This window comes from Engystomops pustulosus, chromosome 1 (genome assembly GCF_040894005.1).
Source record: "Engystomops pustulosus chromosome 1, aEngPut4.maternal, whole genome shotgun sequence".
In the NCBI taxonomy this organism is placed as follows: domain Eukaryota; kingdom Metazoa; phylum Chordata; class Amphibia; order Anura; family Leptodactylidae; genus Engystomops; species Engystomops pustulosus.
In genome coordinates, this window is record NC_092411.1 from 187,618,831 (window position 1) to 187,635,705 (window position 16,875).

Genomic DNA, 16,875 nt, shown 5'->3' on the forward strand with positions numbered 1-16,875 from the left:
GGTCATCCTCCTAGTGGGCCGTCATGGGGGACGTTATGGAAATACTGAATTACAAACTAGCATTAAATGGAGTCCGGACACTCCTGATAGGATAATACAAATTGACATAGCTGGGACCTAAAAACCCCAGCAGGTAATGAAGAAACACCAGCAACAGAAAGACAGGTGAAAACAATCAGACTACATAGAACAGTGGTATAGAAACAACTAGAAAATCCACAGGACGCCAACTGAAATCCTGACAATCTGCAGGACAAAATGTATTTTTAGTGGAGTCATTTAATATTCCATGTTTTGTACAGGAAACTGAAAAAGAAACAACACATTTGCAGTAGTTTTTTTCGAGCTCTGTTTTCAAGGCTTTCATTCTGCGCTCCAAATGACACCTCTGCTATATTCTTTGGGCTGGTACGATCTCAGGGATACAAAATTTATACAGGTTATATTAGGTTTTAGTAGATTTTAAAAAAATGTAATGTTTTATACAAAAAAATAGTTGCCATTTTAACAAATTCTGTGGTCAATAACTTTTCATACTTCAGTGTACGAACCTATGTAAAGAGTAATTTTTTGCGGTATTTGATGGAGTTTTAATTTATATCAATTTGGGACCTATATAACTAATTGATCATTTTTTATTACAATATTTATGGATGTAAAAATGGAGAAAAAGCAGAGACGTGGGAATGTTTATTTTTACTGGTTATTTATTTTTATATGTGTTCTAGGGAAAGGAAGGAGTTTTTTTTTTAGGTTTTTTTTTTTTTTTACTTTTATTTCAGACCCTCTAGGGTACTCTAACCCTGGGGGATCTGATCACTGATACTATATTGCAGTACTGTGTATGGTAATTTTCCCAGGCTATTAGAGATCAGAATCCATGCCAGGCCTAAGAGTCTCTATGAGACTATAGACAGCCATGGCAACCGATGACTTCACATGATCGGCCATTCAAGATGGAGGCACCCACCGGCAGTACTGTTAGGTGCCGCAGTCAAACTTAACAACTTAACTACTGCAATTGTTGTAAGCACCAACCATGGCACTTAGAGGCAAATGTAATATAAATTGTGTGCTAAGTACTTGTAGCTGTTTTTTGCAATGTGCTTTTCTTTCAAAACTGCAGCTTCTTTTACATACAGAGTTTGGCTGTGGGGCATTCCCTAGCACTGGCACATGTTATCTTCTGTCTGTTCATATCTCACATGCACCAGCACTATGCTTCGCAACCCTTCACACTACATTGATACTGTGTCAATAGATAACCCCAAGAGATTCTGTCCTTTCCCTTATGTTTCCCAATGTGAGTCCACCCACACTATCCAATCAGTCTTTACAGGGATACACACATTTGACAAGGTTTTCAACTGAAATCTAAATGTTCAACAGGAATTACTAAAGAATGCCACAATAGAGAGTCATGAATAGATTTGTACTAAAATGGTTATCCCTTGGGGAGTAAATTAATTTACTAAAGAGGCATTACAGGTAGAGAACTAGTAATCTGTGTGTTGTTAAGCAAACACCGTACCAGGTGTGTAATAGAACTTGATTTTATATTCTTAGTTAGACATATAACTTTCCTTTGAGCGTAATGGGCAGTGAGTTCATTAACAGACAAGACACTAGTAATTTAGAAGAGCGTTAAAAAGATTTGCTTACATCTGCATCAAATGTTCCCAGATCACTCCTTATCGGTCTGAGTTACTCTGCAAATTGCTTTAATCACCTGTACTGATGGATTGCGGGAGTAGAATCATCAAGAGGTCCTAATAGTAATGACTGGGATGAACTCTACATGCTTAAATTCCCGTAATAAACAGATGCTCATCTCCCCAGCAGAGAACCAGGCCAAGGAAATCATTGTGTGAAATAATCCTTTGCCTTCTCAGCAAATAGCTAGACAAAAATATTTCTGTGTGTGCATAATTCAAGAGAATGCATGCACTGCCATTAGAAGATTAGAATGTAGAACAGTAGCCAATGTTTACTTATTTTGTTTTCACTGGGAGAAATTAGTTTACTAAATCGACAACACAGTAAATATTGGATTATCTTCTTAAATAATAAAACTCATCAGAATATCAATCAATAAAAAACAATTTTTCATCAGCTCAAAGTGAAACCACTGCTGAACAGATCAATTGTAAAATAACCACTAAGTACAAGCAAAATAACCAAACTACGCTGGACAACTCTATACCTTCTGATTTGCTGGCATGTGGCTCATATATTGTTTGGGTATAGATCATCTTTAACTTAAGGGTATAAAAATGTATGGAACATTAAAGGGGTATTCCCACGAAGACAAGTTTCTTATATGTACACAGGATAACAAAATAACACATTCTCTGATTCACTGTTATTAACAATAATGCAGCATTTCATAGATATAAGTCCAACCTGTCTCTGTAAGTCCTGCTGTACTCAATTTCAGTTAGCCTTAGACCCGACCCTGTAACTTCTGACTTTAAAGTGGAGGCACCATCTTGGAATCCTGTGTGAGGCCATGCTGCTGAGTTTCTCTGTCTTTCTACTCTGAGCCTCACTCCCTGCATGGAGTTCACACTGATCACTTTCTGCCAGTACACTGTGGGCAGAGAGGAGCTGTAAACTACATGCTACAAGGAGATAAGTGATCCAGGGAAAGGGGGAGGCAGGCACATATCTGTGAGATGTAGCAGAGCTGACTGTGTAAAACTCTGTAAGCCTTTGTCTATCAGCCTCTGTGTAATAGGCATCTCATCATCTCTGATCTCTCTTTGTATGTATCAGTGTGTAGTACAATGTCAGAAGCCAGATGAATTATATACAACTGTACCATGATAATCTAACCACACTCTCACTCGATAGAACTAGATGGATAATGTGTCTGCTTAGAGAGTCCCCGCCTACACACTGGGATTTTGTACTGAGCAGCCTAGGGAGTAATGGGTGCTAAAACAGCAATAAAACTGAGAGGTTAAAATGATCTTTTTTGTGTTAACATGACTAGGGGGTTGAAATGTAAAAATTTTCTTTTGTGGGAAAGCCCCTTTATTGCCGGTATTTCTACTAATAGAATTGTTCTTAGTGAAAAGAGGAGAAATTAAAAAAAAAATAAAGACTCAAACGCAAAAAAATCAGTTTCACAATGGAAATTCATGGTAACTAATAACCCCTCATGTGCCAGCTATTTTTCTGGAATGGAAGCATTAGTTAAGTTCATATCCAATATTATACAGAATCAATCCATTTTACAGATCATGATATGCCAGAAAATATCTGCTTGTTTAGGTATTTATATTTATGGACCATTGTGGGCTACTTGCTTTGGCTACAAACAGTTAATCACTCTGTTATTCCACTTCTCTGCCATAGATAGTAGAAAACATGTGACCATTGACAGCATTTGGTATTTGTGGTCATCATATGGTAAACTACTGACATCAAAGTTTTAAGCTGGCAGTACAGTACATGGCAGGGTGTGAATAATGTTCCCTTTTTGTTTCTAACATTGTTCAGCTATTTTTGAATTTATCTTAACTTTATATTACCTATATGAAGCAACAATAATATAATCTGTTACTTTCTTGCTGTGCAGATTTGGAATAGGGTTCCTGGGCCCACCAGACAAAATTATTTTGGGCACTAATCCTTCATTAGCCACTAGTTAATAGACCATGGTAACCTAAAGTTTTGCATGACCTTATGACCTCTACGGTCCACTATTGGGGTAAATCTTTGGCCCACTAGAGGAACCTCTGTTTCGCTGGTGGGCTAGTTCGACATTGGATATGTGGGGAGAACATCATGATTGGCTCCTGGAAAAATGTTGAAACATTATATATATATATACAATTTATATCAAAATTGGGGCATATTTTGCTTTGTTAATCTCCTTCATTTGCTCATTTGGAATCTAGAAATAAAGTACAAAACAATCATCAAACTTAACTCTATAACCTTGTACCTGGAAACTGAATGCGTCTCTCCCTTGTGAATGGGAACCAGAATGTCTGTACCAAAGAAGCCCTTCATTGATGTCCTGCTGTGTAAATGAAGTGGCTGGTGTGGCAAATCGCCCATCAGGTAATCGCTGCCAGCTATTTGATGGCCCATCAGCTGGCATGGGAACAAGAAGGACAACGTCACCTGAAAAAAAGTGAAAACTGCCTTTTGTAACCATCCATTCTTTTGAATTCATTTTCCACATGAGAACAAAAGTGCATACTGTATAGCAGGTAAATGTACAAGAAGGTGGGCATTTCTATTAGTCCTGTTCCAGCTGCATTAAAGGGTTGGATACTTTACTTTGAGTTTTTTGTAATGTGTAGGGCAGGTTTAAAATTTACAAATATACAAAATATACAAATATACAACAGTTCTACAGCTCTTTCTTATAATGTAAAGTGAAGCTCTTGGTTCTTTTACTTAAGCAACTGACATTTCTGTCCATAAAATGGCAAGTTACAGATGGTCAAATGATCTTAAATGTCCATATTCAATCTTACATGAACTTATGACAATATTTAGTGTCATTGCTCTCACTTCCCTGTCCTAGGGCAGTGACAGACTAAGTTTGGATTAATAGACTAAGTCATGGGATGTCCCTTAGGTGCATATCTCCTGCTCCTTGTCCCAGCTCCTAAAAGGTATTGCATGTATAGTGGTAAATTACCCAATATCCTAGGAATAAAACATTTCAAAAATAAACCTAAGCGGCCCCTGTAACAAGAATTAATAATAATTAAGAAATAATAGGAATGATATTTAGTATTTACCAAATTTTGGATGTTCACTTGTAATGGTATAGTGGATATCAGAGTCAGCCGTGCCAAAGGCCCTAGCTTGGAGGAGTCTGTTTGATATTTGAAGCATCCCTCCTTCTGGAACCCAAACAGCTGAGTTTAACACAAGCTGTATCCCTCCGTTTTTCTGTAGTCATAGGGAGAATGTGGTTAAATGCAGAAGATGAGGAATCAATACAACACTTCAAATCTTAAAAGGGTTGTCCATTTTTCCTCATGTTTTTTGTAATGTGTGTGGGGGGGGACAAGATATTATGTAATTTACCAACATACATCTTTTAAAAGTTCTTCACCGCTTTCTTGATATGTTAAAAGAAGCCTCCTGTCTTTTACCTCATCTGTCCATTACCAAATGTCCTACCAAGACTTTAATCTTATATTCATGAATGCTATCATAAGGACCTGGCAGGGTGATTGTTCTTGGACAGCTTGAAATCACATGACCTTCTATCTGCAGCCATTTTATGGTCAGGATTGTCTGGTTGATGAGGTGATAGAGAGGAGGCTTCACTTCACATATCAAGAAAGTGGTGCAGAACTTTTAATAGATGTTTACTGGTAGATGGCTTAATATCCTGCCCCCCCTCCCCCCCCCCCCCCCCCCCGCTTACAAACAAACATTAAAAAAAATTAGGTAAAGTGACCAACGCCTTTAAGCATAAAAAATGCTACCATATAGTGTTTTCATAGGTAAATAAAATTACAATGAATTACATCACTAACAAATTCCTACCATATGCCATTCTGGAAAGAAGTCCACCTTTAGCTAAAACATTCCTTTGAACTATTGCAAGTAGAAAAGAAAAGTTGGCACCCACCATTTTCTTTAAAATAGTCTTTATTTATTTTATTGTTAACCATTTCAGTCAGTACAGGGGAGAGGATAAGCAGTAGGAGCACGTTCTAGGGACGACTCATTGCACGCTAGTTCTGGCGCTTCATCTTGCCTATATCTCTAGGCGTTTTCACTTGCCTTAAATGAAGGCGTCGAGAGGTGTCCCTTGATATTATTAATGATGAAATAAATAAAGGACGATTTTAAAGAAAATGGTGAGTGCCAACTTCTCTTTTCTACTTTCCATGTTTACATAAATTTCTGATATGGACTGTTATATACCGTAAGTTATAGCACCACCTGAAGAGAGTAGTAAAAGGGTCATATCTCCTATATTTAAGGCAGAAGTACCCAAGGTAGTACATACTCCTGAGACAAGACCAATAACAGTGCATCTCTTTACTAAATAATAAAATTCCTTTGAAATATTTTACATATTAAAAGCAACATTTACAAACAGGAGCCATCCTGGTTATAAAAATGTAAGGAACAGGGTGGCTTTATGTAATCCCACAGGACAATATTGTAAATCATCTGATCTCTCCATTCACATAATATAGGTGCCATATTCTGCCGATGTCACAAACAAATGCTTGAAATGTTGAATGATTTGGGCATAGACATAGCTTTATATTTGGGAATTACTGGTCATACAGTTCTGCAGCTCGCAGAAGCTTTAAAGGTTTCAATGATACTTCCTGGTTAGGAGTTCAAACTATATTTAGTATATACTACAATATCGATATAGGTTGGAAAAGAAAGGAGATGTGCTCAGATACGTGATAGCTATGAGTGGTGGCAGGAAGAGTTCACTCACTTTAATCAATACTCCTGTACATTTTCAATGTCCTGGTAGTGTCTACAAGTGTATACTGTACTGGCCAAGATGTGTTCTGATCATTTTGTTTCTAAGAACAATTAGCCTAGGCTCATATCATGTTATTCTCCCTTCGTTGTCAGGATATTATGGGAGGATTTCTGACATATCCTTACAATGAATGTCTCCAGCCACCTGAAAGCAGGGAGAGGAGTAATTGGCAGCTGCCATGTTCAGGCCAATGACAGTCATATCATTGGGGAGCAGAATGTACGCTCAGCATTCATACAGTTGCATTTGTTTCCTATGAGCTATTATAACCTCTGCTGAGCATTTATGTCGCTCTCCAACAGGAAGCAGGATAGAAAAAAACAGAGCCTGCTGCATTTTTTCATCCTGTAGTTCCTGCAGGCTATGACTGTGTTAACGGAAGCAAAAAGGATGCCTCCATCTGCCAGTACAGGCAGTCCCCTACTTAAGGACACCCGACTTACAAACAACCCTGAGTTACAGACGGACCTCTCTGCCCCCTATAACCTCTGGTGAAGCTCTCTGGATGCTTTACATTAATCCCAGGCTGCAATGATCAGCTGTAAGGTGTCTGTAATGAAGCTTTACTGATTATCCTTAGTCCCATTACAGCAAAAAATTTTGAAATCCAGTTGTCACGGAGACAAAAAAATGTTTGTCTGCAGCTACAATGATAAAATATACAGTTTTGACTTGCATACAAATTCAACTTACGTACAAACCCAAGGAACCTATCTTGTACGTAACCTGGGGACTGCCTATATATATATATATTAATGGGAGGGCTTGCGGTATATTCCTGGAGCCAGAGAAGTGCAGGACATACCCGGGAGCGGTGAGTAGTTGTCAAACATACCGCACAGACTTGCAGACAGCTGGGTGATGTCACCAGCTGTCTGCGACTCTGGGGGTGGGACGAGGAGGAACAGTGAGTGAATTATAGGACGGTGGAGCCAGGAGGAGCTACAGTGACGTTGGCTCATTAGCATACTTTTATAATGTGTTTTTAATATGAAACTGGCCATTCCAGAATAAATGAAAAACGTTGCCATCTCCTAGACAAAGTAACAAGAAAGAAAATGAAGACTGTATACCATAAGTAAACCTGATGGTAAATGTCCTTTACGTTCCAAAATGTTTCCTTGCAATAGATTTGTACTGTTTTATCAAAATTAAAGACAACAAAGGGACACTTTAATAACAGAAATTGATACAATTCTTAAATAAGTACCTTCTCAGTAACTTTGATACGAAACAGAATGTTTTGGAAGTAGTATCCATCATTTGCCTGAAAAGCAATTGCATCCCATTGACTTTCAGAGCCATCATGGATATAATGAAGAGCTCCATTTGTAATGTCATCCAGTCGAAATTTGTGGATAGGTGTGTTCCCTGGAGGGATTACCAGCTGTCCAAATTTTGGAGCCGTTAGAACAATAACTGTAACATCCTGAGGATTATCATCATCCCTTAGATCAAGAACTGAACCAGTGATGGATCCGACTTCACCTTTGCCAACCACTAGTTCTTCATTCCTCAAAATGTATGGTGCCTGATGTGACGGGGCATAAGAATCAGAAATGTTATTCAGGAAAATTATTCATTAAAACAAGTTCTTCAAATATGTAAAAAGTTAAAAAAAATAATTCTACATATGTAGATCAATCACATACATGATTACAAATAGGCTTTCTTTTATGAAGACGTTGGATAGAAATATTTAATGAAGATTACCTTGGTTGACACGGCTTGTATGTTGATTATCTTTGGCTGAGAGCTGAATTGTCCATCACTGACTTTTAGTGAAAAAGAACCTTTTCTATATGAAAATCAAAAACAGTAGTAAACAACATAGTTTAAGAAATGATCAATCTGCATGTACATGGATATGGAAAAAGGGTCTTTAAGTCAATTATAAGTGTAATAATTTGTTATCTTTTGTGCGAACTAGCAATCTTCACTGAATAGGAATTATGTCTGCTATATGTTAAAATGAACAAACAACTATCATTGATGAAAATTGGTCATAAAAGTATTGCTTTTATTTGTTACATTGCTAAATGTAAATGTTCACTGCAGGATATGTGTCTTTATGATCATTCCAACAAAGTTTTTTCCTATTTTTGTGGCCAGCAGGGGGGGGGGTGCATTATCTTAAAAAATTCATATAAAATAATCAGACAAGTTTACTAAACAGCAAACTGTCTATCAAGCGATACAGAAATATAACTTTTTTATTTAACTTTCAGCAGAGGCATTTTACATGCATCATTAAACTGGAGCCATAAAAGTTTACATTTTTGTTGTTGCGTTTTAGAGTTATGTCATAAAATATAGTAAAAAGCAATTATGTACAGTAAATATGGATATGGCAGAAATTGCTACATGATTATTCCCAGTCAAGAAACTTTTATGAAATAAAAAGACTAATAAAGTAGGCTTTCTACAATTTAAAGGGAACCTGTCATCAGCAACTGGCCTAATAAACTCCTACCGGTATATTGTCAAGCAGCATAACTCTTTCAAGTTTTTGTTTCTTAATGGCCCAGTGTGGTGGCATTGTCCAGAAAATCAACCATGATGACAGGTTCCCTTTAAAGTGGTGGATGTAGCTGGATTAAACAACAATTATGGGTATGAATTCATGTCTGCATTCTCACTCAATGCTAAACAGAAAATTTGTAACAATTGGATTACATGGCTGACAACTAAATAGAAGTCCTCGGTGGTATCTCTTAAGACTTTATGAGCCCCTCTTTAAGCTTCTTTTTACCTATATATCTGTATGCCTGAATGTTTAAATATTTCTGTTATAAGTACATACATGCATTTTCTCCTACATACTAAAATATATATATATATATACATACATACATACTTACTTAATAGATACTTAAGATCTGCTATGGATACAAATATTAATCACATGAAGAATGGGAGTCTATGAAACTTGTATATTACTTTATTCATTATTGCATTGTAGTATTTTACTATTGTAAAATGTAATTTCAGAAATAAAGGAGGGGATTTATCAGTGTTTCTATGCCAATCCTGCAACTATGCCACCTCCACGCCATTTCGGCATGGAGGGGGTCTGCAGGTGGCACGCAGAGTGGTATGCACACTTCAAATAGCCTGGTTATTAAACAAAACTAGGCTAGGCCGAGCTGGGCAAGGAGCGGCAAAGTAAGATAAATCTCCACCAAAATGTTTAAAATGTGATGAGTGGACCCGATAAAATAGTAAAATCCTGTACGTTACCTGAACTCAGACCACAAACAGTAATACCCACGATAGATGGCGCAATTGCGCCTCCATTTTAAGGTCTTTGCTCCCGATGAAGTCACTGGCATTTAAATAGTCAACGCCCAAACCCATTAACACGGTACACCGGTAACCCATTACAAATCCAAACATTGAGGTTTTCATTCGCTCATATTAGTCTTTATTCCTTGTTTTTGTCAATATGTTATCTACAGTATGACATTGGCAGCACTAACTAAACAGCAACACAGTTAAATATAATTACACGGTTTTAATGGTTTTTTTTTTTTAAACTTTTAGTGCCCAAGGAGGGTACAAGGCAATGATAATGGCAATGTTTGATGTCAATTAAACACACTGTAATAAACTACATAAAGCTGGCAGCCAGTGTATTAGGACCTAATAAAGAGCCATAATACAACGGGCCTGGGGGAACTTCAATAGGCTTGGAGGCAACAGGTTACCTTGGGGGAGGGGGTTAGCACTGTAGCATCATGGGAATAAAAGGCCACAATGAGTATTAGCACTGATGGTGGCAGATGCATTAGGACCCTTGCTATCAGTATGTGCCACGATACTGCTCTGGACACACAAACTCAGCACCTGAGCCATTGACAACACCACAATGTATCTATATGCCATGATTCTGTACTATATTGGCAATCACAAAGTACAGTTTTGTTGTGGGGCACCTAAAAATTTACAAAGTGAAGTCATGACTATATATCCATAAAAGATAAAACTCAAAATTATAAAACATATTATCCCGCAGACATCTTAGAAGAGTTGGTAGATCCTCCTTAAAAGGAAACACTTGTTTAGTAGCTGCTTACCTTGCTTTCTCTTTGCTGTGCTTAAATCTCACCCTTTGCTCAATGAGATCATTCCAGCTGAAGTGTGTGTCCTTGTTAAGATTTACCTCCTTGCCACGTGCTATCATTACAAGCCGACCATTGGCCGGAGCAGTTACAACATGGAATGTAAGACTAGCCTTTTTAGTGTCTACATCTTGAACATTCATAAAAGAAAGATCCAATGGTCTTACTGTACCAATGCCAACAGTGAAAGAGCCATTTACCAGTAGAACTGGGGGATGTTTATTAGCTACAACAAAAAAATAGATACAAAAACAACAAAATTATAAGTGTTATGTTCAAGAATTATTATGCAATAGCAGCTATAACATTTTTTAGTAATCTTACCAAAATGAGTCACTTTTAGAGGATGAAGAGGGAACATCACTTCAGACACCCACATCGTGGGCTCTGGTTGTGGTTCTGTGTGCCATTTTTGGATAGCAGATCGGAGGTGGTATTGGAAAAGTTCATACGTGGCATTTAACGCATGCTTTTCAAAACGCAATGAAATAGCTAAAGAGAGATTTACCTAACTATATTGATGTTAACATTTGCATCTATAAAACGCAATCGTTAATGCAAGGGTACCATGTGTATTAACATTGCGTTAACAAACACACGTGAAAAGGGTTGCCTTTTGTAAATGCAAATTTTAACATAAATTAATTAGGCAAATCTCTCTTCAGCTGTTTAGTTGTGTTTTTAAATAGATGCGTTGAACACCAAGTGTGAATTGTTCTTATAGATTGTTCTTATTCTAGTAGGTGACCTTGTTATTGTGATTGCATTCTCATTTTCCTATACATTTTATTAAGGGAAGTGATTACAGTTTTTTATTACACATGTGAACACTATATTTATAGTTTGGAATATTTGTACAGTACATAAACCGAGTGTAGTGAAGAACAATTTTATGACACTTAATATTACTCAGTGTGATATATCCATCCACTGTCCAGCACAATAACAAATTACAATTACATAAATGTGGGTGCAGTTATAGGCACTACATTACACGATAGCTTAAATGTTTTGTAACTGACCTTCACACCTCCTTGACTTAGTGTTTCCCATGAATCCATGTCCACACTGAGGCACACAGTAATGATTCTTTAAAAACGTTCTATTGTCACATCTTTTGCAATGCTGGGAACTGTCACATTCCAGACATCCAGGAGAGCAGGCTATAAAAATTGTAAAGTAAACCAGGTTTATGCTACTACTACCAGTCAGAAAGTACCACAGGGAATTAACGACTTGGCCATTTTGCACCTTCCTTACACGGCCCATTTTTTCAAATCTGACATGTGTTACTATAAGTGGTTAGAACTTTGGAATGTTTTCTCATGACACATGGCAATTTATATTCGTTAAAAAAAATTGCGTGATCTGTTTTGCATATATTTATAACACCAAACTAAGTTGATAACTAACATTTACCGAATGTCTTCTTTATGTTGGAATGGTTTTTAAGCGTTCTCTCATTTTTGTAATGTGTCATGAGGCTTAGAAGTTTAAGTGTAATTTTTCACATTTTCATTTTAAAATGCAAAAGCATGCTTCTGATGAGCCTGCTCTGGTTTCATCAATAAGCTAAAGTTTTTATGACACTTTAGCTTATTGATGAAATTTCATTAACTCTTTAATGTGAGGAAAAAATAAAATCATCAATTCTTGGCTAAGATTTTTTGGATTTTTTTTTGGGGGGGAGGGGTGTTCGTTCACTGTACCATAAAAAATAATATATTATCTTTATTGTATAGATCACTATGATTACAGTGATACCTAATTTATATAGAATAACTTCAGTATTTTATTTTTTAAGTGACAGTGGGAAATATAGGAAATAGTGGTGTTTAGAAAGAGATTGATGAGTTTCGAGGTCTACTTACAGTGGCATATCCGGTCAGAGTAGGACACATAGTGCTGCAGACCACACTCCCTGACACATTGTCCATCCAACAGATAAAATGGAGTTTTACACTCACTGCAGTGATTGAAATCAGCACAGATTTGACAGTGTAATCCACATTCTGCAATATAAAAATATCCTACTTTTAAAAGTCCACTACACAAAGAAGGAAATGAGAAATAGGTCTTTACGAGAATCTCATTGAAGGGTTACTCCTATGAAGACAAGATTCTTAAATATACTCACAATGACAAAATAAGACTTTAATTCATTGTTATTAACAAAAATATAGAAAAATGATCTTTATTGTCAGACATCATTAGGGAATTAAAATTGAAAACTTTCTTTCATGGGCAAACCCCTTTAAGCTTTAAATAACAAATTAGTAGAAGCTTCCAAGACAGTACAAAGGGAGACTACAGTATACTGATATTTTAGGGAAAATGAATCTTGATTACTAACATACCTTTATTATTCCTTTCCATTACTCTATCTTTGAGATATTCCTATTTGAATAAATACACTAATGAGGCAGTTTGTGCACCCAGGGCATCTCCTCTGCACCAGGAGGACAGATAGTCAGGAGATTATTAGTAAGAGGCATGGGGCGACACTGGAAGTAGAGGGGTGTAAGGCTTCAATAGCAGTGCTTCAAGTACCTGTCTGGTTGTACCAGTCAGATTAAAATGGGACTATCTCAGAAATGTAACAATGAACAAATATAAAATAGGTATGACTGAAGTCGCATTGCATTTCTCTGTGATATAGAGTACAATAATCAATAACAATGAATTATTATTTGTATGTTTATTGTAGTAGCTGTACAGTGGCCCAATTAACCAACAGCATATTTTCAAAATATATATACAAACTATACATTATAAGTTTACATTAAATGTGGGCTCCAGGTTTTAGTCGGCCCCTGGGACGGCAGTGCCCCTTTGTAGTGCCCCTTTGCAGTGAACTCATGTGGCAGCATTAACAAATCAGAAAGAAAAACAGTCACCTTTTCCCGAAATATTCCCTCAAAGTTATACCAAACAACCCTGTCATGGACAAGGCAGTTTTGAGGTAATTTAACTTACAGGGCAAACCAAAAAAATTTGCACAATACACACCTCAGCTGCTGAAGAACATAATATACACCTTAGCTGCTGCAGAACCTCATAATGCAAACCTTTGCTGCTGCAAAATCTCATAATACACATCTTACGTGCAGCAGAACACAACTTTGCTGCCACAGAACCTCGTAATACACATCTCATCTGCTGCAGAACCTCATAATACACATCGCTGCTGCTGCCGAACATCATAATACACACCTCTGCTGCTTTGAAAACTCATAAAAGACAAATATCACTGCTGACACAGAACATAGACATATATACAGGCAGAGACACATGCATACAGGCAGGCAGACACAGATACATACAGACACACACATGCATGCAGGCAACCACACATGCAGACATACATGCATGCAAACATACATGCATGCATGCAAATACACATGCATGTATACATGCAAGAAAAACACACACTTTCTGACTGACACAGATGCATGCAGGCAGACATACATGCATGCAGGCAGATACATGAAGACACACATGCATGGAGGCAAACACACACACATGCTGACAGATATAGATGCATTCAGTCAGAAACAGATACATGCAGACAACCGCCTGAACTCCTGCCCGCCCGTTTACACAGCTGCTTGGCTGAACTCCCGCCCAATGACACAGCCGTTCGAACTCTCGGCCTGCTAATTGGCACCACCGCCTACCCACACACAATGCTGCCTGCCCGGACTCCAAAAAAGCAAGTAACTTTATATGTAGTTAGATTTAAATACATATAAAAATTTAAATTTCTGTACCCAATGTATGCTGGTATAATCTCAATAATACCACATAACAAGATCAGAGCATATAATTATTATTGTTGAACACATGGTTTATATTCTTAAACAACATGAAAACCAATATAGGGAAGAGACAAAGCTAAAATATATACAAAAAGCCATTGGCACAGAAGGAGGATGATGAAATGAATAAAAGTAAGATAGAACAAAAGCAGAAATGAGATTTTAGATGACAGTAGGAAGCATTAATATTTATATAGGAGATGGTGATGACCTGATTATAACATAAGCAGGAAGAAAGCGGGGAAAGAAGAATTACATTGTAAAAGGTCATCTGTAGGGAGTTAATAAATAATGGATTGCTAGTTAGTCTGGTTCATATCCGCAGGAGGTAAGAACATCCATGAATGTAGTATTTCATGTTTATTTCTAAAAACTGAGCACTTCTTTTCAGAGTAAATAAATGTAAGCAAATTTCATTTCAGAATGTTGGATGTAGCTGTCAAATATAAAAGGAGAAATGAAGGTGATGACCTTGAAATGAGGCAGATGTTGAAAACTGGCGTAGAAACCCTGAAATAATACCAAACCTTGCTAACCACCAGGCATTGTGATGTGATTATTATTCCCTTTACATCATATCCAAAGGAAATGTGGAGGGGGGTGAAGGAAGATGCAGCCAAGGAAATGGTGGGCCGGCACAGGGCGTAAAATAAGTAATAGAGGTAACTGGTCAACTGTATTCAAGCTGGGGAGCTGTCAACACAATGGCGAGATTTATTAATCTATCCATGACAGAATTCTGTCGTAGTTTGCAATAAAAACTGTCTGCACCACATTCATAAACAGTAAACAGTAAAATGAAGGAGGGTTGTTCACAAAAAAACTGGATTTAAAAACCAGCTTCTTCGTTTTTGTGGGTTTTTTAAATAACTTTTTTATTTTTCCATGAGCTGTTTAAGGGCTTGTTTTCTACATAACAAGCTGTACTTCATAGTGACGGTATTTACTATTCCATGCCGTGTACTGGGAAGCAGAAAAAAAATTCCAAATGCAGTGAAATTGGTGAAAAAATGCATTTTCGACATTTTCTTGGGGGCTTGGATTTTATGGCTTTCACTGTGCACCCCAAATGAAAAGTTTACTTTATTCTTTGGGTCGGTACGATCACAGCAATAACAAATTTATATAGGTTTCATAATGTTTTCATTAATTTACAAAAATTAAAACCTCCTGTAAAAAAAAAAATCTTCATTTTGCCATCTTCTGATCTTCTGGCTTTTTCATACTTCAGTGTACAGAGCTGTGTGTGGTTTCCTTTTTTGCGACTTTTTATGATGTTTTTAATACTACAATTTTGAGGACTTTAATATTTTTCAAAATGGCAAAAAAGAGGCATTTTTCGACTTTGGGTGCTATTTTTCGTTACGGGGTTAAACTCTGGGAATAACCGTTATTATATTTTGATAGATCAGACATTTTGGAACACGGTGATACCTAACTTGTTTATGATTTTTACTGTTTATTTATATTTATCTATCAGTTCTAGTTTTTTTTAAAAATCAGCCTAAAATTAATCAAACCTAAAATTACCGCTGAGTGTTTGCTGCTATATGCAGCAAACATTCATCTTGTATTGAGAGGGCCTGTATGGTTTTAAAGGGGTATTCCCACAAAGACATGATTCCTAAATATACTCAGGATAACAAAATAACACATTCTCTAATTCACTGTTATAAACAAAAATACAGCATTTGACATAATTCCAATCTGTCTCTATCTGTCCAGGTGTACACAATTTCAGTTGCCCCTAGATCCGACCCTCAATCTTCTTCTGACTAGGGTTGGGCATGGCAGATTCTTCTCATGAATAGTTTCTCCTGTCTGCTCACCAAAAGTCCTCTCTGCAGCAGCTCCCACCCTTGCATTCCAAGAACAGCTCACACAGAAAGGCTCACGTGAGCATTTCCTGCCAGACCCCCAGACGAAAGCTGTAATACAGCAGAAATACACGTCGGGGCTGCAGTCCTCCTTGGCATCGGAGATCATCACGATGGGTGAGCGTTCTTTTATACAAACTAGCATGTTAGAATTAGGATCTCGCCATACATACACTTCACCTGTATGGCTTTGATGCCAATGCATAGCATTCAATGTATATGATCCCCGATTGTCATCCGGTATGAAATAACTTGGGACAGCATTTTAACTGGTTGTACTTAATTGCAATTTAATAAAGTATTTATTACTTATTCACAAATATATGGTTTCTACTCAGTGTATTTTGTTGGATCTGCATATCCCTTTGTGGAGAAGTTCAATATTCTATAAGCTACAAAGTTGAGATCTATATATCAGGGTATAGATGCATATAGCAGAGCTGACTGTTTGTTATAGTTCAGATGTATCAGAACCAAGAGTGCAATTGTGTATAATACACATCTTATGGATCTCATCATCTCTGATCTGTCTCATCTCTGTTTTTGTATCAGATACTAGTAGAATT

General features: G+C 37.1%; 1 protein-coding gene across 1 annotated transcript in view; it reads right to left on the minus strand.

Moving 5' to 3' along the window:
- The window catches only part of FRAS1 (Fraser extracellular matrix complex subunit 1), a 340,675-nt gene that overhangs the window by 106,067 nt on the left and 217,733 nt on the right, over nt 1–16,875 (minus strand). Inside the window, exons 25-31 of the mRNA XM_072115515.1 lie at nt 12,486–12,626; nt 11,637–11,777; nt 10,570–10,840; nt 8,207–8,291; nt 7,704–8,024; nt 4,764–4,917; nt 3,953–4,134 (exon numbers count right to left, since the gene is read on the minus strand). Coding sequence (XP_071971616.1) covers nt 3,953–4,134; nt 4,764–4,917; nt 7,704–8,024; nt 8,207–8,291; nt 10,570–10,840; nt 11,637–11,777; nt 12,486–12,626 — 1,295 coding nt within the window. The remainder of the gene's footprint in view (nt 1–3,952; nt 4,135–4,763; nt 4,918–7,703; nt 8,025–8,206; nt 8,292–10,569; nt 10,841–11,636; nt 11,778–12,485; nt 12,627–16,875) is intronic.